At 36.7% G+C, this 22,900-nt stretch overlaps 3 protein-coding genes across 5 annotated transcripts; 1 reads left to right on the top strand and 2 right to left on the bottom strand.

Moving 5' to 3' along the window:
- Positions 1-1,571: 1,571 nt before the first annotated feature.
- LOC135692441 (uncharacterized) lies at positions 1,572-12,437 on the top strand. 3 transcript variants are annotated; one of them, XM_065210561.2, is made up of 14 exons: positions 1,579-2,462; positions 3,294-3,448; positions 3,767-3,901; positions 4,431-4,506; positions 4,984-5,060; positions 5,469-5,547; positions 6,016-6,237; positions 7,281-7,434; positions 8,295-8,369; positions 8,950-9,018; positions 9,594-9,676; positions 9,976-10,164; positions 10,633-11,022; positions 12,077-12,437. In XM_065210561.2, exons 1-14 carry the CDS (start codon positions 1,718-1,720, stop codon positions 12,256-12,258), a joined length of 2,631 nt encoding a protein of 876 aa, XP_065066633.2. In that variant the 5' UTR covers positions 1,579-1,717; the 3' UTR covers positions 12,259-12,437. The 3 variants fall into 3 exon arrangements, with proteins under 3 accessions (XP_065066634.2, XP_065066633.2, XP_065066632.2); XM_065210560.2 differs by having other exon boundaries at positions 1,581-2,462; positions 4,431-4,512; XM_065210562.2 differs by lacking the exon at positions 9,976-10,164 and having other exon boundaries at positions 1,572-2,462; positions 4,431-4,512.
- A 316-nt stretch (positions 12,438-12,753) lies between these two features.
- On the bottom strand, positions 12,754-14,413 carry LOC148960504 (uncharacterized; the record flags this gene model as incomplete). Its single annotated transcript, XM_089110841.1, has 1 exon — positions 12,754-14,413. A coding segment is annotated over one exon (858 nt), but the record flags the coding sequence as incomplete, so codon positions are not given.
- A 3,068-nt stretch (positions 14,414-17,481) lies between these two features.
- LOC135692447 (uncharacterized) lies at positions 17,482-21,412 on the bottom strand. Its single transcript, XM_065210570.2, has 2 exons — positions 21,257-21,412; positions 17,482-18,234 (listed from the first exon to the last, which is right to left on the bottom strand). The coding sequence occupies exons 1-2, from the start codon at positions 21,293-21,295 to the stop codon at positions 17,497-17,499; spliced, it is 777 nt and encodes a 258-aa protein (XP_065066642.2). The 5' UTR covers positions 21,296-21,412; the 3' UTR covers positions 17,482-17,496.
- Positions 21,413-22,900: the final 1,488 nt, after the last annotated feature.

The following is a 22,900-nucleotide window of genomic DNA, read 5'->3' on the forward strand; positions in this document are numbered from 1 at the left end:
GTTTGCATCTCAGAATTCAACAATAATCGAGAAAACTTTTTTCGTTATAAACATGTCTGATGTTTAAGTTGGCTTTCCTCTTTGGGACCTTTTTGCCCTACCCAATTCATGACCTATTCTCGAAATGCTTTATAATAAATTCTACTACCATCAAACATTGAATTTTTCTTTCATTAGTCATCACATATCCCGTTTCCCTTCTGCGTAAGCAGCCAATATACTCATTCCATACGCCCTTTTTCAGGCACATATTTTTGTTCTTATGAATATTCAGGCTCAGAATCATCCAATATTGAAGAATATTATAACAAAGTTGTTCAGACTTAGCTCTCGTATTTGTGTTTCATTTTTCAGCAGTTGCATTTTTTGGAATCACAAAACTGACATATCTTGTTTTTCAGAAAGTGCGATTGTTATCCAAGAGCGGAAGATGTTCCCCTAAAACCAATAAAATACTTGAATAACTAATTCAGGCTCAAAACGATATTTTCTTAAGAATGTCGAAGCTGGAAAAATTTAATAGTATTCTTATTAAAAAAGAGTGCTGAATCTTGCAGCGACGCCTCGGGGGGTGGGGAGTAACAAAGCCTACAATCCCGGACAAAAATATTGAGACAAAATGCAATTTTTGTAGTTTTCTACTTTACCTTGCCTCTGTAAATTCGAATCCTCCTTTTTCCCCGACTCAATGTTGAATTTGTAGTTCTCTCCATCATCTCTCCTTCAAAATCATGCATTCAACATTGAATTGGGGGAGGGGGGAAGTTATTTTTTAAAGAAAAGTGAAAGTATAAGGTTTTCTTGAAAAGTCTCAACCATTTTTGTCCTGGATTGTAGTTTTGGGTAGTGACGTGCTATTTTGGTTCAAAAGTTGTACCCACAATTCTTCAAACATGATGAAAACTATACCCATAATTCCGCAAGGCAAACTAAAATTTCTAAAACACAGGAAAATCTTCAAAAAATTTTTTAATGTCCTACGCCCCAAAATCTCAATGTTACACATAGTCCATACTTTCATTTCTAACTGGACATTCATTTTGTTGTTGCTAAATTTCCCTCCTAATAATTTTGCAATATTTTCCCAACACAGTACCCATAATTACTCATGTTTCTTCAAATGGTACCAATAATTCCGCACTAATTTCAAAAAGTGCACTTTTCAGGAAAAGGTACCCCAAAACCTATTAAGGTACCCCACCCCCGAGAGCGACGCAAGCAAGAGTCTTCCTTTCTAGCCCAGATCTTGTGTTCAAAGGTGATGGGATTTTTTATGAATGTTTGCTTTAAAGATTCAGCTTCCATATCCACGAAGTATGTTTTTAGATATAACAGAGACCTGCGAAAAGAATTTGCTCCGTTGTTTGAATGCCGAAAGATAAATGCTCAATTCACTATGCTCAAATAGTTCTCTTTTTGATGTTAGCTGCGTATTTTTGCATTTTGCAAAATCATCTTAATTTCTCGCACATCCCCCCCCCCCCTCCAGCCATCAATCAATTCATTTCCCTGTTCACATCTACAAAAACTTCAGAAGATAAAAACCCGTCATTTCTCCAGAAATTTTTCAGCTGTTTCTGATGACGTAGCTCAGTCCAGGCCCTTGCTTTGATTCACGTTGTCTTTGTTATCTTTGCTTCTTCTGGTGAACGTACGGGAACTCGTGCTAAGAGTTCGAGCCAAAAGTCCCGGAGGAAAATATTGGAGCGAATTTCGAATGGAAAAAGGTCTTTCTGATCGGAGTAATGACAAAGCGGATGTGAGTGATGAAAGCCTAGAAAAGGAGGAAGAAGTCAACCAACATATCGAATCGATCTCTGGGAAGAACTATATCGGGGATACATTTACCTCATGGAAAACATGGAGAGGCATTGAAGACGAAGGGTCTTTAGAGCAAAGAAACTTAGATGCTGACAGTGGAGATGGAGGAATCGGAGAAAAAGACCTAGATAAGGGTGGGCATGGCTCCCATAGGCCTGATTCTATTAGCGATAGAAATTATGTCGCAGACTCCTTTACAACTTACATTAGGCCTGACCTAGCACCGAGATCATGGGAACTGGAGAGTGCACAACCTTTAATGTCTTCGGGTCAATCTCGTACTCACACTTTGCCTAGAACACGATCTTTACCTGAAATCAGAATTCCTGATGATTACGATACCGTTCTAGACGATAAACGAGAAACAAACAGCTTGCAAGACAATGTCATTACCTTTTTGAGTGCTGACCAACTACATACTGGCTCATTGAAGGAAGGATGTCTCAGTGGAAAGAGCTTACATGCCCCCATTGAAATCAGTAGTGATGGGGGCTATATAGGTACATATGACCAGAGCATTCATGGAGATAAGCAAGCAGACGTTGTCAAGAGCCATGCTTCTTTAGACCTCAGCAACAGTGATGTATCATACAGTTTTGATGTACATGGCAACACATTTGGGGAGGCTGTCGCCAGACAGGGTACCATGTTGCTAATGTAGTAAATCTGTTATATATTCCATAATATACAAAACCTTTGTTCTGAGAATTTTTGAAAACGTAAGACAGTACCGGGATAGCCATGAAATTGAAAGTCCCTAATATTGGCTTTTAAACTTCTTAGAAACTTTTTACATATTTGGTGTGTTGCAGAAAATGAAATAATATGATGTCATCACTCTTTGATAGTCAGAAAATTTGTGCTATTTTAAGCTCTTGTCATTACCCATAATTGCATGGAGGTTAATGTACTGGACTATTACAATTTTCTGCCATCTCAAAAATTTTAGAAACTTTCAAGAGAGTACCTCACAATTCAAATTCTTTCAGTACCACATAATTTCCAAGTTTCTTGAAGATGTGCAAAAAATTCTCAAGTACTGTAAGGTTCACCATATGTTTAGTGAAATGGTAGAATGCCTTTATAAATATCTAAAAAAATAAGTCTTGTATAATTAAATTGGTGTTTATGTCACTCAATGGTTTTGTCAATTCATTTTTTACTGGCCATCATCTGATACCCTCTGTGCTTTATTATATTTCTATAAGAGGGAATAACTTGTCCTTTCTTTCCCAAATAACATTAGGTCAATCATCATTGTGCTTTGTTTGTTTTCCTGGCTTAGTTCTAAAGAAAAAATCTCTAAAAAATCTTGAGGCTGTGGCTTTTTATTTACACATATTTGAATGTATTATGAGAAGTTATATACAATCAATTTTGATACAAACAGAACAGCTGTATTCTTGATGTTGTACCTTGATAAAGAATGTATCAATATAATATGTTTTAACACACTTGCATATTCATTGCAGGAAAAAGAAAGCTAACTGAAAATGGCAAAAAATCATCAAAAAACAGGCGAAAAGCTCTGAAAAATCAAAAGGCTGAAGACCTGGTTCAGAATGTAAATGAATCTCAGAGTTTTGTGGGAGGAGCAACAATGATTATTGATCAGCCAATCTCACAAGTGAGTGATGTTTATTCTATACCAGGCCCCTATTTTTGCAACCCCCAAAATATGCAAGCCTTCTAATTGGCCTTTATTCCTGGTCTTTACTCTGTTGACATTGAGCTTTATATGTTCAAGTTTGTTGGCCATTGTTTCTTTTTTGTTCTCTATATTATATATCAATCCCATTCCATTTGACCATGCTTCCTGGAGTCCTGGAGCAGTGTGTATCTCCCTTAAAAGCTCACTTGGGACTTTAGAAACCCAAGAGTATTTCTAAGAGCCGGGATATGTAGTTTTGTCACAGATATTTGATATGGTTCTTTTTTTCTTTAGATTGGAGGCTTGTACACAGTTCAAATTTCACCTGCAAATGCTGGTATTCAAACAGTTATTCAACAGCAGACAGTGACTGCTGTACAGCAGCCAGTACCATATGAAACTGTTACTTCAAATGAATTACCAGTTGAGGTATTTGTAACTTTGTACTATTACAATTTAAGCTATTGAAGGTTCTTTCCAGGGAAATTGTTGTGACCCTCCCTTTCAGAAGTCACTACAGCCTTTCACTTTTCCACATTGCATCCCAGGATATAATGGTGGCACTCTAGGTGTCTAGGTGTCTATATATTTTCCAGTCATTCTGTAAAGTATGATACATGTTGTATCATATATCACTGTTGAGCAATGTTGTTAGAATAAATACCAACAGGCAACATCCACCCCCTAATACAATTTAATATGTAGTTTGAAAACTTAAATATCTCTATGATAAATTAAAGACCCTTGATATAAAATCCTGACAGTACTTATTTTCTACAATCCTGGTTATCTATTCAGTTTTGATTTATTTTATTCATTGGGTTTTTAATTTCATTTTCTTTTCATAATATTTATTATTCTGGATATCTACTGTGTTAGCTTTTCCTATAATTTAGACAACTGCTGCTGAAGCATACCATTAATTTTTCTGAATTGAGATGGACAAGTTTTCTTCTAGAAATCCCCTGTTGAAAAAAATAACAAGGCCAACCAGCAGTGGTTTACATCAAAAGATGACAAACATTCTTTACATGGTAAAGGTATAACATGCTGATTTTATTCAAAAAAGAAGTCTGTATAATACTGATTGTTTGTTTGTGACACTCCTCAAGAGTATTATCGTTGGATAATGGCTAAAGATAAGCAGAATTTTATGCCAGATGCGGATCAACAGTAATGTGAAAAGAAGAATGGCACACTTGGTTGGTTTGCTTGATTTTTTGGCATTGGACAATGAAGGAAAGAGGAGATCGGTGATAATAAATGGGAAAAATTTAGCAAAAGTTTGTCAGTTGATACTGCCAAATTACTTTTAGTTGATTGAATAATTGTGGAAGAATTGATTAATGAATAACAAGTTATTGGTGGTAGAACCTATGCAGATTGACTGCAATTTGTTGTAAAACAGACCCATTGAGTATTTCATCCCCACAAGTGTAATTATAGTTTAATTGTTGATTAGTTCATTTGTAGCACCACAAGCATCACTTATGGTTTCTATTCTCCTCTAGGTGTCAAATGGAAACAAGGAATGTGGAGTAAGGAAGAAGTGGATGTTTTGAAAGGAAACATACAAAATTACTGCAAGGTAAGTCTGTAAATCTCATATATCGCCATATACTTTCACTCATTACCAATACAATTGAGGGGTTAAAACTAAGACATGACACCCCTGTAAAATATGACGCCATAAGGTTAGTTGAATATTTTCAAAACTGTTCGTTTCATGAACACCAATTCTTTGAAATCAAAATGCCTTTCGAGCCAAAATGCCTTACTTCAATATGTTGATACTTAATTTCAAGTAGCATTACACGGTTATATCAATTAAATGTTCAATTGATTGTTATGAAGACAGATACAGGGTGGGAACAGGCGCCAAAACTACAATCGTAAGCAAAAACATAACTCCTTCAAAAGTGGCTCAATCCACTTGTACTTATGTATCGTTATGGGTTTACGAAATGTTATTAACCAAACTTCAGTGTTTTCCCAGGCACAAGGTATCAGTGATCCATGTCAAATAATTTTTGGAACTCCAAAAGATGAACGCAAGGAGTTCTATAAGTCAATAGGTGAGTGGTGCATCATTACATATACAAACGGTGAATTTTGTCTTGGCAAAAAAATCACGGAAGGAAATCGGAAACCTGACAGGATAACTTAAGGCCGGTATAGTTTTTTTTTTCTTCAAATGTTCACAATACCTATGCAACCCAGCTTTGTGAACCCCCTCGGAGACTGCATTACGGCCAAAATATATTGAAAAAAAAACCGGTAATTTAAATTCTATTGCTGATTTTTCAGACCCAGTGTGATCCTCATGTTGCACCAGTAGACGAGAAGGACTGTACAGCCTCCTTATTGGATCATTTCAGTTTTCCTTTGGGAGAATTCCTATTTCGCTAGAGCAGTAAAGGGTTTTGTTATTTAGGGATCCAGCTTTATAGCGAAAACGTTAGGCCCCTTATCGATGTGGTAATATTTTTTGCCTGAGAATTGCTGGTGTTACGTCTGCTTTGATTAAATCAACATTTTTTCAGCGCAAGGCATATCACGACCCTTGTTCGCCGTTTACCGAAAGACTCTTAGACTATATGACAACAAAAATTTCATTGGCAAATACTCAGAAGAGGAAGTTCAAAAGCTAGAGGGCCTACATGCCAAGTATGGGAATGACTGGGCAACCATTGGTAGCCATATGGGACGAAGTGCCGCTTCTGTCAAAGACCGTTGTCGGCTTCTCAGGAAGAATAAGAAAACAGGTAAGGCCAGTAGCGTTCGGTCCGGGGAGGAGAGGGGGGGGGGGGTTGATTGAACTTGATCTGAAATTTGTCAGGATATTTAAAAAAATATTTAGGCGAAAAGTTGCTAAAAGAAATTCAATAAGACCCTATAAAAAAGAAACCACTTTCAAAAAACTTTTAGGCTCAAATATATTCTGAAAGGCTCTGCTTTATTCTCCGTTCCGGGTTGATGTCATTGATTTTTTATCTTGCTATCTATGGATCCTTCACAAAAATGGACTTCAGAATTGAAATCTTCATCTTTAAATTAGTTTATACTGAAAAATTCGTGTTGTTTGGACCATCTGGTCGCGAGTTACCTTGTTTTGAATATTTAGATATTTCTAAAAATTTCACCGCAACAACAAATTCCATTGAAATGTATAGGAAAAGCCAAATCTTGAAAATGGGTTAATTCGCTGTCTGACGGCGCAAACAACTTGAAAATTTCAGCACAGACTAATTTCAACATGAAGATTCCAATTCTATGATCCATTTTTGCCAAATGTGAAGATAAAAATTGCCCGGATCAGAGAATAAGAAGCTTTTAATGCTAAGGGGTGGTATAAAGTTTCTTATGCGTGGGTCCAGAACGTCTTCTTTTTAAAGGATTTAAAAATAACTAGTGTGTCATTAAGCTGTTTTAAATATAGTCATAAAAATGTTTTAATATTTTTGAGTCTTTTTTACTGAGTTCAGCATGAAAATCAATATGATAGCTACAATTTGTAATTTCAAATCCCTCTGACTGAATTTCATCATCATGAGTGCCATATAAATGGTTTAAAATGTAATTTGTATAGTAAATCATACAGTACAATACCCTTTTCAAGAAAAAATTCTATCCAGCCTTGGGAAATTTTAAAAACTTTTAACTATATAAGAAATTTCATAGGCTAGCTAAAGGGTCTTGCTATATCACATACCTAAACCTTTCTTAAACTTAATCCCCTGTACACTGTTAGGATCAAGTAAATTTTAGCAAAATTCAATATTGCATGTCTCTGAATACCTCCTTTCAGGTAAATGGACTTTGAGAGAAGAGTCGTTTTTGTCACGCTGCGTACGAGAACAGACTAACACGAAGGAGGGCGAGTCTGTTACAACTGGAGTGGTATGGTCAACGATTGCGGAAAAACTGGGCACGCGGACTGAAAAACAGTGCCGATCTAAATGGTAGGTCATTATATGGTTATGATTATATGATTATATGGAGGGGAGATGCAATGATTTTTGGTTACTTATTTAAAATCTATTTGCGCCTCGGATGAAGAAAGATACTTCGTATGTAGGGTTAAGTTATTGTTTCATTTTAAATGTTTAGATTATATTCTCCACAAAACGAAACCACTTGGCAGAACATAATGTATAAAACCAGTGGCGGACAGGAGGGGGCGAGGGGAGAGGGGGCGGTCGAGTTCGGGCCTGCAATAGCTCTCGCATTTTCAAATGCAGTTTCTTTTTAAAGCGATTGGTATATTTGTGGTTTGGCAAATACGAGACCCACAATTCCGTGCTCTGGTCAGTATCCAAAATGGGAATGTGTCCTTTTTCTTGGTCTCTTCTGAATGCTACTGCTCTCCAGAGGCTCGTGTGAATAACACAGTTGCCCCTCGCCACTGTGGACTGACATGCACAGATTCAAGAACAGCATACGAAACAGAAATCAGGTTAAGGGCCAGGATGGCCAAAAAGCCTAGCAACAAAAAATATTATAATTAACGAAATTTAGCTCATCATCCGCTTGAATTCGTGCAGTTTTAAACCATCCCTTAGTAGTTTTTAAAAAATATATATACTTGAAAATGTATAATTGATGGCAGTTGGCCTGTTGATAGTGCAAAAGCACTTGCCTCCAGCTGCCTCTTTCAAACTGGAACAAATTTTCGATCAATATCTCAGAACAATATTTGTTGCACCGTACGATAATGTTTTCAATACAGTTACGTTTTGCTTTATTTTTGTCCTCTAAACACTCCTTTACTTTTCACTTCACCGCTGAAAATTTTCAAGAATTTCTTTTCTTTCTCTTATAGGATAAATTATTTAAACTGGAAAGAAGTTGGGGGCAAAGAATGGACTAAAAACGACGAGGTTGAACTGATTGAGAGGTTTGTCTAACGGGGCATTTTGTTTTTTTGATTAAGGGAGCCAGGTCATATTTGAAGCAAGGGGCAATTACCGAGTGTAGAAAGATTTGACGTCGAAGAATTCACCCAAAAGATCTTTATTTTACTGAGATATCTTATTTTTGATTTTTCAATGATAACCTTGCAAATTTTTTTTTACTGCAAAAATCATCAAATTTCATTTGAAGTAGATTTACTAGAATTCTGAAATTAGGTCCTGAAAATATGTTCTTTCATTTCGAAGAAACCCCAGAAAAGTCAGAAAGATGCATTTGTTATGCATTTGTGATTGAAGCAAGAGTTCTCATTTCTGCTTCAAGAGTGATTTCATTTTCGCTTAAGATATTCTTTGAGCATAACTTGCTCAGTTTAAAAGACACATGTCCAGTCCACAAAATATTTTGATCTGTAGACTACTGTTATCGTAACGGATAAAAAGTTGCCGATTTTCCCAATTTTTTCAGGATCTACATGCATTAATTACAAGTTTGTTTCACAAAAATTTGTTCGTTTTATTGTTGTTGAATTCTTTGCTCAACTTTGACGGAGGAAATGTTTTTAGGATTTCAAGAATCGACGTTAAAGATGAAAATGATATTAACTGGCAAAAGCTGTCAGAACAATGGCCAAGGTATTTGTCTAGTTTTAAAGAATAATTAGTTACAACACCTTTTTAAAAATAGACGAACATAAGAAAGCTTCGAGGGTTTCTTAACAAATCACTAAGCTCCCTCCCATGCCCAGTATTAGGCCTACATGAATGGATATGGCTGATGGCAAGTAGTATAAAGATACTTGCCTGACAACTTAAAGCAGGACCTAAATTTCTGGCATGTATTCCTGTAACAGTTCCCATGTCTCACAAAAGAACAGATTAACATATGCTGTTTGTTTTTTTCTCGGTGGCCTCTGGCAAAACTGTAAACTTAATATTTTGTCACTTTCCTCCTTTTTTTCAATTCTTGCCAAAATCAGATCCAAATTCTAAATAAGATTTTTGCCTTGTCATGACATTGACTGAATATTCGGAATATATCACTGCCTACAGTGTAGCTTCCGTAGTATTAGAGTCACTTAGAATTTTTGAAGACCTTCACCCTCGCGTCTGGAACAAAGTGCGTAGTTTCAAAATTGCAGCTATTATTACTTACATATCATTATTTCTTACTCTTCCTATGAAACAAAACTTTATTCTTTTCTTTCAAGTGCTCGATCACCTCAGTGGCTCAGAGGAAAGTGGTGGGCGTTAAAAAAACGAGTTCCGGACTACAAAAAGTTAGACTTCAGGGGTGAGTAGTTAGCTTAGACTTTCACTTGCAAGGCTCGACGTCAGTGATGTAATGGTCCCAGCTTGATTTTCTTTGTTAAGAAGCTCCTTGTTTTACTTAGACCTTACTCAATGCTTAGACTTCATATGCCAGAGTATTTTCAAGATGGCTAATTTTGTTAGGTTTTATATCTCCTTTGCTGCTGTACAGACACGATGTGTTTTATGCATCTTAGTGTTTCAAAAACTAGTTTAACAAGACAATGCCTTCTTGAACTTATTTAGCTAGTCTCTAGTTTATTGTAGTTTATTGCTTGGCAGGTATTTTGGACTATTTACACACAACCTATTTAGATGCACTTAAAATCAAGATCGACCGGCAAACCGTCGCCCTTGCATCTACATTTACAGTTGGGGCCAATCCCGTATCTTTGCACGGCAATGATCGCTTCACTAGTCATGTGACATTACCAGGGATAGCTACAAACACATCTCACGCTGATTTGCAAGGTATATTTTTTATCTGAGAACGCGCCTTTATTTTGCTGTCCTTTTGTAAGACCAGTTCGTTTTCCTTGATTTCCGCGCGAGAGAGTCGATCATGCAATAGATTTTTGGCGCATCCCCTGCCTGGGTTAAAAGAATAATCTGATGGAGCAGTTGGAGTGTTGGGGGCTTTATCCCAAAGAAAATGTTTCAAAGGCACGTTCTTAAAATTGCTAGATATTTCTTTCTATTTTGCAGACCATTCGGGAACATCCTTTAGATTTTGTTTACGCTTTAGGGATTTTTTTTAAGAAAAACTTATGCTGGTAGAGCTATTACAAAGTGATGGCACGGATGCTACTGGAAGCTGTTATGCTTGGTGCAAGAAAGATCTTTGGAAGGTAGGCCAGTTATAAGAACCATGATATATAACCCTAGACGGCAACAATGATTATTGTTATGATTATTATACTTATTCTGGTCCTGTTTCAGATTCTTTGGCAAGCAGCCAGCCGTTGATCAGCACTTCAACAATCGATTTAGCCTCGTTGCACGGGTATCAACTACAGCTCCAATTAGCCTCACTTTCACCGCATCAGTTGGTTATACCAGTTAGCTCCAGTGGTATCGGTTCGAATCTGACGGACCATTTCATTATACCCGTGAACATGACGCCTGCAGTGATCACATCGTCTGCTGACCAAACCTCCACGCAGGCAGGTTTCATTGTTCAAAATGTAAGCGCAGCTACAGATAATCAAGGCGTTGTCGACAGCCCACGTGGTGTAGAATTGGCTCAAGCATTGGTGCAAACCGATTTGAGTATACCAATACCAGCTAGAGATATGACGCAAGAGGATCTTGCTTCTGCTAACATCCAAGGTAATCATGTTTTTGTAGCTCTTATCCTCTTTCGTCCAAACAGCTCAAATTCTCGTCCAAACACCTGCCATTTGATACAAGAAAATTGTTCTATCAAAACTTCATACAAGTCTATTTTGATTACGGCAGTGTGGTTTGGGGGTCTTCTACGGAGATATCCTCGCTGTTGAAGCTTCAAAAAAGAGCAGCTAGGTTGATATGTGATCTTCCAGACCGTGAACATTCAGGTCCACTGTTTAAGAAACTGAAGTGGCTTCCCATTCAACGAAGAATTAACTTCAAAACAGCCTCTCTATCTATCTATCTATCTATCTATCTATCTATCTATCTATCTATCTATCTATCTATCTATCTATCTATCTATCTATCTATCTATCTATCTATCTATCTATCTATCTATCTATCTATCTATCTATCTATCTATCTATCTATCTATCTATCTATCTATCTATCTATCTATCTATCTATCTATCTATCTATCTAATTTTGTTTCTCGTGATGAGCAATTGTTTAATGTTGATGTTACTATTACGACCTTTTCAACAATGGGAAGAATGTACTTTCTTGGATAGTGCTTAAGTTATAACCGAAGAAGATAGTGCAGTTTATTTGTGAAACATGGACGTAAAACTAGGCACAAATTCACTGACACAATTCCGGACGCTTGTTACGAAGCTTAGAGTAAAAATTTAAGTATTATATTTTTATATCGCTGCTTTTATTGCAATAAGGGTCATGCAATTTTGCCCCGCGCAATACATAACCTCATATAGATTGATTTGTGCGGTGCATTCGGCGGAATTATGTGCATACGGTGAAACGAAAATGTAAAGCTATAGCATGTTGAAAGGAGCTTTTTTTAATTGATAAGTCAACGCTTAAGTTTTGCTGTATATTGTACTAAACCTATGATTGCTGTTGAGAAGTACTTTTGTCTTATAATGTCTTTTTTTCTAATTTCAGTTCAGATATACAGTAGAAAAATTAGAGAATTGTTTGTATAAACTGTGCACTATATTTATCATGTAATACTGCATAGATATTTTTCTTGTAGCAATGAACAACAGAATGGTTAGCCTCAGTGATTCGACGCTTGGAAACTCTGCTGTTGAGGTTGAGACAGAAGCAAGGCAAGAGTTTGGTGAGTCTATAGAGGTATTAGGCGGAGATCATAGTGCTGTGAAAGTTGTTAAAGTTGACCAGATTGAAAACCAGGACTTAGGGAGTCCCCTGTAGGAACATTCCTCACAAACCTCCATACGGGTTCTTTTGTGTGAGGATTCTAAATTTTGAACTGGCTGAGGGTAATTATGCCTGCAAGACTTGATTCTTTTAAAGAATCGTCTAAGATGCAGTGAATTTGTACAAATGTTTATGTTTCTCGTTCTCTTCATGATGAATAACTTTTAAAGACATTTGAGTGATTTTTTGTACTATCCTTATCTTAAAGCATGGTTAGTTAACATCGGCACGATGTTAAAGCCAAAACCAATTTTGTTATATGATTGCTGTTTGTCATTTTATAAACAGTATCCTCGTTTTATATCCTCATATTTAACCAAAGAAAGGAGCACCTCGTGTTTTTTCAGGTTCAGATATCACACAAACTTGAAGGGCTACCCTCCTTCAACATTTGAAATGGAATTAAATGAAAAGGCACGCTTTTAAGTAGTATATCGTTGTTATCGCGTTTTCAAGATAATAATTATGATGTATTACAGAGAAAAACGAAAAGTGTGTTCCTAAACATTAAGAATGTTTATCATCGTAGATACCAGCGTGAAAGATAACCACTCGGTGATAATTATCATAATCATCATTACAATCAGCGTAGTAATCACAAAAGGTAATCATAATCGTCATAGTAACGTCATAGTCGAATACCGAATCATAATAACGAATAAACGTCATAGTAGTATATGAACAGTTTTTTGGCGGTACAGAACTTGAAAATGGCTTTGAAAAAAGCAAACATTTTATAACACATTGCCTAAAAGCTTTTTCGTCTGACACTCCTCAGTGCATAAAACGTCAGAAAAAGGGTCCGAACGAACATGATTGAAAATATATACCCAATTGTGGATCGAAATATTCAATATGTTATAAAATGTTTGCATTTTTCAAAGCCATTTTTAACTAATATATATAATGTAACTATAATCAAAATTCTCCTAATCGTAAAATAATCAATGTATAGTAACCAGTAAAATTTCTGCATAGTGTTGATTATCATAATCACTTCTTCAATCGACTCAATCCATCACTTTATCACTTTGCACGATGAATTCTAGCGAGATTTTGTACAACTGATTACAAATTTCTAACGATAATGTTGAAGTCATTTCTAGCGGTTGATCATACTTATTCTACGCATCGTTTGTGCTCTTGCTTCAAGAGTTGTCGGTTCATGCAATTGTGAAATCGAATCGATCGGTCGTATCATCTCTTAAGGAGTACACGACGTCATCTTGTTGGTGTGAATTATGCCTTATTTTACCTACCAAGTTAATGGAAGTTTCGTTGCAATGGATGATTACTTTGGTATTTTTGCTTCCGCAAACAGAGAATGAACGAAGGATAACAATATAGGACCTGCAAATGTTAAAATCAGTGTTCTGAACAAGGATGACTGAAAACCAAATATTCGTATGCCTTTGAGTGTTTTCATAAAGTTGATAACTTCCCAAACACACGGAGACATCACGAAACCGTTGTTTCCCCTCTCTCCCTGAAGATTTATCAACATGTCCAAAACAAAGCCTACTGCATTGTCTATTCTTATTAAGAGGAATAGAGGAATACCATAAAGAAGAGCTGATTCAACAGCATCCATTCCGATCTCCAAATAGACTCTTGTAATGTTTAGTTGCTCTTCAAACACTGTTTTCATGACTTGGTTTGTAGCTCCTGCTCCTGTATGTACCAGAGCCAATTTTTTATTTGCTTTGGACGATTCCGACACACTCGCCAGGGTCTCATTCATCACATTCAGCATTTGTTTCATTGTAACATCTTTCTCCAGCCGGCTTTTATGTTTTTGTGAAATATCGGCAATTAGGGTCATAGCTTTGTCTATCTTTTCATCAGATTTTGTTATGTCGCGCTCTTGATTGATTATCAGCATTTGCCCCCAATCAATGGTTTCAAGAGTTCTGTTAGCTACTTTTGCTGTGTGTACGTGAATGTGCAATCTCTCAAGGCAGCTGAGCACACCAAAAAACGCAGTGAAAAGTAGTAAGATGAGGTGGAAAAGTATAAAATACTTTATTTTGTTTTCCGTGCATGATATCAATTTCTTTAAGTGCAGTATAGACCCAAGACTTTTTCTGACTTCCTCTTCAGCTACCTGTCCCCATTCGTCTTTGTCCCCGTTCCAGGGGCGGATCCAGAGTTAAATCTGACTGACTTACAAAGAAGAAAAAAAGCATTAATGGGCGGGGTCAAAGGGTGTGGTCACAAAAAGGTCTTTTTGTAAAATGCATATCAAAATGGCATGAGTATATAAGAATGTTTGAATCAAAGATTTAACCGTCTCGTAAAGCAAAACCTTAACCATGAATTTGTAGGTACTTGGTATACAAATTAAGTCTTACAGATAAAATAACACACTTTGCAAGGAAGGAATCCTTTGACCTTTGCATGTATATATTTTTTCAATGGCATAATTAAACCTGCTTATTGCTAAACCTGTGTAAGTGTTGTTTCATTCATGAATCTTTGATCCATTTTGGTATTAATCAATTCCAATTCTTGCAAAAGACTTTCTTCAAAAGACTTTCAAAATGCATTCTGACCAGTTTTCTTCCAAACAGAGCACAAAGTAGACAAACAGTGTCATCTAGTTGCTCTAAGTGTGCAATTAAATTGTTGTTTCCTTTGAACAGCAGTATTCAAATTTATGCAAAAGCATATCTAGTTTCTTTTCCACTTAATACACGTGGTGATTTATGCACTTTGTATATGATTATGGGAAAGCTAAATATCTGTTAAAAGTCTTATTCAGCATCAATTTTTGGCTCATTACACAAAAAATAATAAATGAGCCAAGAGTATACAAATTTCCTTACTTTTTCAATGATTTTTTTATGATAAAGTTTTGTATCTGGCTTCCAGATATTTTGCATGATTTCATAATTCTGCATATCTGTCATGCCGGTAGCTTTTAGCTAAAAGTTCCAATGTTTGTCAAATTGACCATCAGAACTGGAAGATTTAGATTTGATAAAGCATTTGGCTCATCAGATTTGTTTTCTCCACTGATTCTAAAGTCATTTTAATGGAAACATTTTTAATAGAGGAAACTTGGCTTGCTTTTCTGGTTGCTTCCTTTTTTCATTTTGGTTCTTTCTTGAAAACATGTTAAAGGTTGTTGCAAACAACTTTTTTGCCAGGAAGAGGAACAATATGGTTTGCATTGAATGATGGGTTAAGGTCACAACCACCTGCCTTAGACTATAGGTTCAATATTTTGATTGCTTTGCTTAGATTAATTTTTGCACTGCTTAGATTTATAACATGCCTTTTTAAACCCCAGTTTCTGAATAAAAGCAAACCATGAACATTTAATAACTCTATGATACACATAGATTGGGCTCCTCTTCCTAACCTGACAATTTTTGATTAACCATGTTCAACACAACCAATGCACCATTTTTGAAAGAACCTGTAAGTATATCACTAGCTTCATTAGAAACTGAATGAGAAATGAAAGTTTCCAACAGAGCAAAAGATCTCTCATAAGCAAGGCAAGAAATGCTGCAAGAAAGATGGGAGTGGAAGGCATAAAACTCAGAGTGAAGATAAAATTCAGCAGATATTAATGCTCTCAGTAGATGACACATCTCTTCTAATGACAGAGAATCATTGTACAGGCAGTTTTCATTTTCCCTGAACCTAACCAAAAATTTATATTTTACATTCTACATAGGCATGCTGAAGCCTGGGGCTGCTGTAGCCCCTTATATCATGACGTATCTTATTTAAGTTGTGGCACTAAAGATATGAGTTGCAGACTTCCATAAGTGTTTGCTATCTTGTCTAGAGTAAAGTTATGACTACACAGTTTTCTGGCAGGAATAGCTTTTGAGATGATGAGTAAATGTAGACTTATGCATATAGAGTTGAGGATTGCAGTTTATTGATTAAATATTTCCCGTCAATTGAATAAATCTTTAATGTTGTTTGAGCCTTGATAAAGAAAAGGATAGAAACCTAAAAATATTTTGACCATTCAGATATTTCTTAAAAGTTAAAAATAACAAATAACAAATAACAAAATGGCTTTTGAGGTATAGCTCAAAACCTGTAAACGAGCTTTTCTACAAAATATTTTGTTCTTGATTCATTTTAAACCTTACCCAACAACCTTCCAACTTGTGTCAAAAAGCACCAACCCCCCCAAAGGAATTAACTTGATAGAGAAGTCTCAAGCCTAGGATAGTGTTTTAAGCAGTCAGTTAGGCAGCAAACCTAGCAAGATCTTTTCCCAATTTTTCCGATCAATTCAGTAATACGTGTTTGGAAATGGAATTTACAGTAATCGTTCCTTTTGTTGTTGCTGCTGTCCACACTTAAATTTCCCGCCACAAGCATTCCGATGGCAAATAAAATTCTACCTATCTCTCTAAATTTTACCAGCATTACTTGATAAATATCGCTACTTTGAAAGTAAGACCGTACCTTCCGGCAAAATTAATTTTTCTCCTGCTAGATCCGGCCATTTTCAGGGGATTAAATGTTGAATTGCTTGTCCTTTTTATTTAGGCCAACAACAGTAAAAACAAGAATCGATCTTTGCCTTTCAGTGGCCTTGATATTTTTTCAGGATCTTTTTATAATTCGAGCCAATAAGTGACTTGATTGACTTCAAAATATCCATACTGCATCCGGAACCTGGTTTATCAGACCCTCTACTCGATATCCTTTGTAAAATTGCTGTGCAGGAGGGTATTGTCTTAGCTGCAATCTTAGTGGTAAGTCAGTGGAAGTCAGTCTTAAAATCCATACATCGCCTGGACCCCAAAATATTTCTCATACTGACCCTTGTAAAAATTATTTGCCTTATTGATCATACATCGCCTCTACTGACTTACGAGAACAATAGCGTTTTAGCATGGTGCAGAAAAGCTTTGTTAAAAGATGACCGCGCAGATTCCTAATTTATTCGACTGACTTACCAATGATATTGCGAGTTTTAACCCTAACATCTTTGTTCTAATGATTTATACATTGAGCTGTGAATTTCCATGGGAGAATTTATTGATAGATCATTTCGTCGAACAGTTTTATAGAAAATTTTCGAACCTACAGTTGACAGATCTGATGATTTTGAACAGGCGCTATAGAGAATATGACAAATTAAAGAAAATCTTTGTGCTGTTGTGGGACTTGAGAAAAATGTTTTTGAGAGCTAATTTTTTTCATTTCGTTTCTACAGATTGAAAATTGTTGACTGACTTCCGTGAGTCGGGTAAGTCAGTCTGGATCCGCCCCTGCCCCGTTCAGTAATCCTTCCTTGATCCTCGCACCAACAACTAATACGTCGGAATATAACAGACGGAGTACTGCAATCAATACCAAAAACACTGGCAGGGAGCTATACCTGCAGAAAAAGAACCCACAGATATGAATGACTTGCTGCCGCCAAGTCTCCCCTGTTTTCATAAGATCGTTGATGACCAGCACATTTACTCCAACAGGAATCATGATAATAAGGATCACTAAGGCAACAAAGAAGATTATAGCCTCCTTTCGAAACTTTGCCCAGATATGCTCTGGTAGACGAGTATTTGCCAAAAGCCATTCAAAATGGCGCGTATTGAAGTACCACAGTCCGATTAAATTTCCAAAAAACCATCGTAACTCCCATAGCACGTTTCTGATTCTTGTTATTTTGTATTCCCAATCCACGCTTATTGGAGTGGAAATTTTGCCAAAGTAGCCTATATCGAAGAAAAAAGAACACAGAATCAAGCACAGAGCAAGAATTTGACCAACTCTGAAAACAGCCTTTCTTATCTTGCTATTTGCCCATTCCTCGGTGTGCGGGTACCATTGCATTGTAGAAATCATGAAATATCGATAAAACTGCTCTACAAGAATTCGATTTTTCATGTTCTTCTCATCTCCTTTTTTGAAGTACACTTTATTGTCAAAGCATACTTCCAGTTGATCAGATATTGTCATTTCTTCTACGGCTTCCGCTGCAATGACCTGAAAATAAAGAAGTATACATAAAAAGCTGTGCTCGATGCGCTGCGCAGGAGCTTATCATCTTTGTATTCTTTTTTCTGCCCATTTTGAAAGCACAAATGACATTTAGAGAGGGGAGGGGCCAGTCTTCGTTACGCACGTTCGACACCGAAACGATGATACGATTACTAGGAACGATTTACAAATCTACTTAAGCCGCAACTGTACTGTAGTAACCAGTGAACCGGCTTTGAAAGAATCATTCCGCAAACAGAGCAAACAAGCGTATTGCGCCAAGCATAGAGTCTCTATGTATTCGCTTCCAGTGCGCATCAAATGCTAACTGTTCTTTTAGGCCGGATGCAATTTTTCATATTGTTTGTGTATGTATTTTGAAAACTTGTTCCGCGGGGATTTGACGGCAAATAAAGTTCCAGGTTTCAGTGGCGTGGTGGCAGGGGGGCTGGGGGGCCATGGCCCCCCTGAACATTGGCGCAAATGGAGATAAGGGGGCGCCAAAATTGTTTGCTTGTAATATTTGGCAAGTAGAAACATCAAAATTGATCGTACATGGGTAGAACACTTCACTGTAACTTGCTATGAACAATATAATAAAACGTGCGAGGGTGCATTCCATGTACTTGGCCCGAAGATCTTCGGCGTACACTTAGGTTTTTTTGGCGTTCCGAGTGCAAACTTATAGAAAACATTTTTGGCATACGTAAATCTTCGTTAGTTGGCATGCTAAACATGAAGCCAGGTAAACAAGTTGAATTCAAGTTGCAAAAATTGATTACCCTTCTAGAAACACGTGCTTTCATGTAACCGCGATATATAGATAGGGCGCAAAAATCGACTTTGCCACCCAAGGGAAAACATAGCCACCCCGCCACTGTTGCAAACAATCGAAACCCGGTTTAATTCATTTGCTGTACATGTCACATTATTAATGTGCTATACATATGTTTAGATCGAAATGTATCCGTTTAACTAATAGACGTAGGAGCTAGGGCACAGGGGGCACGTGTCCCTAACCTTTCTGAAACAGAGGTTAATTGCTTATTTGGAGCCTGGAGGTGCCCCTTTTTGCTCACATGTAATTCTTTCACTTTTCAAATACTTGCTACATACCGTTAAAGCTCTATTAGCCCCCTTCTCTTTTAAGCCCTCCCCCCCCCTTACCAAGAAAAAGTTTAGAATAAGTCCCCCTCTCTTTCTAGACCTCTCTTGTGCCTTGATGTCCAACAAAGAAAACATACGCATTGATTGGGTCTCTTGACGGGCTGGATGACAATAAGATTGTGTGCATTTAAATTTATTTTAAATAAGGCCCACGTTAACATTTACTGCGTGAACATTAGAAGCATATCAAAATTTGTTTAGAAGATGTCCCAGGGGATATCAATGAATCCTGGTGACTCTGAGGAGGATGAGAGCATTATACTTGATTGATTTTAAGAAATTTTTGAAGCTGCTAGTAAAATTTTTGAGAACATTTGTGTGATATTCTCTTACCAAAAAGGGCTTTTTTATAACATATTTTACATTGAATTATTAATAAGCCCCCCTCACTTATAAGCCCCCTCTCTTTTAAGCCCCCCTCTAGGACTGAAAAAATAAATAAGCCCTCAGGTTAAAAGAGCTTTTATGGTATATGCTTTTACTCGCTGGCAATGTCGGTACAAAATCGGCAAATAAATTGATCATATAATCATTCCAAATTCTGTCTTTTTGATTGTATAGTAAGTTTCACTTAGCCAAGCAATGTACGTTGTTCAAGTTCGGTTTTTCGAAAGATACCTCGCCGAGACGATTTACATGGATGTACTTGTCGTTCGTTTATTGACAATAATCAAATTAGTTCATATCATTGTAGCCACAGTTTTCTAGCCACATTGTATAGCAAATTCTAATTTTGACTGTTTTCCTTGCATTTGTGCTATTTTTGAGACACTAAAATAAACTGTTAAAATTAGGGAAATATTGGGGAACTTTTGGTACTACATTGTAGAATTCATAATAGCAATAAACTGCGAACAACTTTGATTTGGAACAGGAAGTACGAGATGGAAACGCCAGACGATTGACTTTTGAGTTCCAAGAAATCACATGAGCTGATTCTTTGCACAAATTCCGCTTTATTTTCCTATGTATAAAATGCTGTTTTAATATTATTGATAACCATTAGCTTTCATTTCAATTTGAAATCTTCGGCTTTCTGAAATGCTGGGAAAAATGAAAGATGAAAAGTTGAAAAATGAAAGCCTTACGAAAGTAAATGGAAGTGGTTGTTAACAAATGTAATGATGGTCTGGGGTTTCCCAACCACACAATAATTGCTTGATATACAACAAGATCAAACATCAAAACTGCTAATAGTTCTCTATGTGAAGTAAAATGCCTTAGAGCTTTAAGCGGGTACTACGCGCCAGTCGAGTACCACGCGCCAGTCGAGTACCACGCGCCAGTCGAAATGTTTTGCGGTCACGTCCTAAAGAACGACGCAAGAAGATATCAATTGCTATAAAGATTATTATAACTATAGACAAAGTTGGCACGAGGATGATTAAACACTAAGCTAATCAAGTTAGGAAATAAAACATGTGAAAACACCAAAAAATGAACAAAAAATTGAAAGGATTTTCAGTCAAGAACAACTGTTACTACTCAGGATTGCTTAGGATCCGTTCGAGGAAGCTTTCCAAAGCTGCATTAGAGCCCACTTTCAAAATATTTTCTTAAATATTGTTTCAAAAGAATAGGGAGGGGGGCTACAGCAGTCAAGAACAGCGCCCACTTGTGATAAAAAGGATTGTCTTTTCTGCTTTTTGCGGGTTCGCTCTTTCATACTACTATACTAAACCGCAGATTCATCGAATAAGTTGATTCGAATCGAATAACTTAATTTACACTGAGTTGAACAGCGCATTTCTGTTACCCAAATCCTTTAAACGGTGTGCTCTGAAGCACTGTGTACTAGACCGCTTTTTTTTATTTCTCGTTAGCATCTTTATATAAAAACTGTTTATAATTGCTGTCATACCTTATCTTCAACTCCAACTTGCTCTTGCTTGTCTGCCATTGTTATCTAAGAGAAGAGAAATTTTGTCAAAGTCGGGGATATCCCTTTTCACTTCCTGAAACAAGGGGAATTTCTTGTGTTTGTTGTTGTTTGTTCTTGGTGCCTCGTGGTGTTTCTTATTTACATGTCATGGACTTTTCGTCGCAAGCATTCCATTAGAATCCGTTGAGCAGTTACTACCATGGCCTTTTCTTTATTTACAAAATGAGATTACTCTTGGTCTACCAAGAAGGGAAGGAGGGAAGGGGCAGATTGCTCAAGGCCGCGAGCTGAGATGGACCCCAAGAAATAATAACGAAGATTCTGACAATAGCAACAACAATAACAATCACTGTTTTGATGACGCCATCACATGCCTATCTTTCTTTTTGTCCCAGGCTTCAAAAAAGCTCTCGGCTGACCTGCTTTTGGACCAAAGTAAGTCCAAATGATTGAACTATATACCTTTTGGTCAATGAATACAGACATAAGTACCGTAAAACAAGAATACCAGAATTTATTTCTTCCCCAAAATACACGGTTACCTAATTACAGTTCAAGATAACATTTGCTGTTGCCTCCTATCTAAAGAATGGAGAAGATTTTTATCTTGTCGCTAGATTTTGTTAGACTGCAAATACCTTTATCATATTCTACTCCTGCAACAGTATACACGTTGTTTCATGTTATATACTTTGAATTAAACGTTTAGAGTAATCCCGCATATCTTGAAATACAAAATGTCTCTTTGTCACGTTTCTCTTTAGCTATTCTTTAGAGCAATTGTACATTTTTATTGAATCACTTCAGTGACCGCGCACCACACTTAAAGTGCAGGGGCTAAATAGGTGTGACCGAAAATTTTTTGAGGCCCAGCCTCTTGAACGCCGGAAAACCCCTTTTTTAGAAAATCCTGGCTTATTTCTATTGAACTTTTAAAACAGTCTGGTTCAGAGAAGATATCAATAACTTTAAAAATAGATAGACTTAGCTCGAGGGTAATAAAAAACCAAGCTAACCAAGTTAGAGATTACATCATATCATTAAACAAGATGAAACAACTAGAAAAAGAACAAAAATGGTTCCCAGTCAATGAGAACTGCTACTACATAGGAGAAAACTATCCAAAGCTGCGTTAGAGTAAACCTTCAAAAACTTTTCTAGCCTATTTTTGCAAAAATATGGGTGGGCTATAGCCCCTGCTAGCCTAATGGCTGCGCGGTGCCTGAATCACTTGCCGTATTCTACTTAACTTAATGGGCAACCATTTTGGAGACTGGGCCAGTGTTACGGTACGAAGGTCGAACTTGTTTCACGTGCTGGTCCACGTGACCGTAACACCAGATCCTTCAAGCGTTTTCTTTAAGCGGTTCAAAGGTGATAAGAAAAACAATTACGATAGTTGTAATAAGATGATGATAAAAATAATTAAAAACTTTAATCTAAATTCGATTGCACTACAATTACAAACCTTTCTTTTACATGGACAGTTTGCAACAATAGATAAGTCGTAATGTACCAAAATTCTACAATCGTAGCGTAAGCGCAAATGGGAAACTGAAAAAACCAACCAAAATTAGAAAGGATGGGATTGGAGAAATCATCATAGGCAGGAAATACAGAATT

The sequence above is a fragment of the Rhopilema esculentum genome, chromosome 3, assembly GCF_057945365.1.
Source record: "Rhopilema esculentum isolate cy_ngs chromosome 3, ASM5794536v1, whole genome shotgun sequence".
In the NCBI taxonomy this organism is placed as follows: domain Eukaryota; kingdom Metazoa; phylum Cnidaria; class Scyphozoa; order Rhizostomeae; family Rhizostomatidae; genus Rhopilema; species Rhopilema esculentum.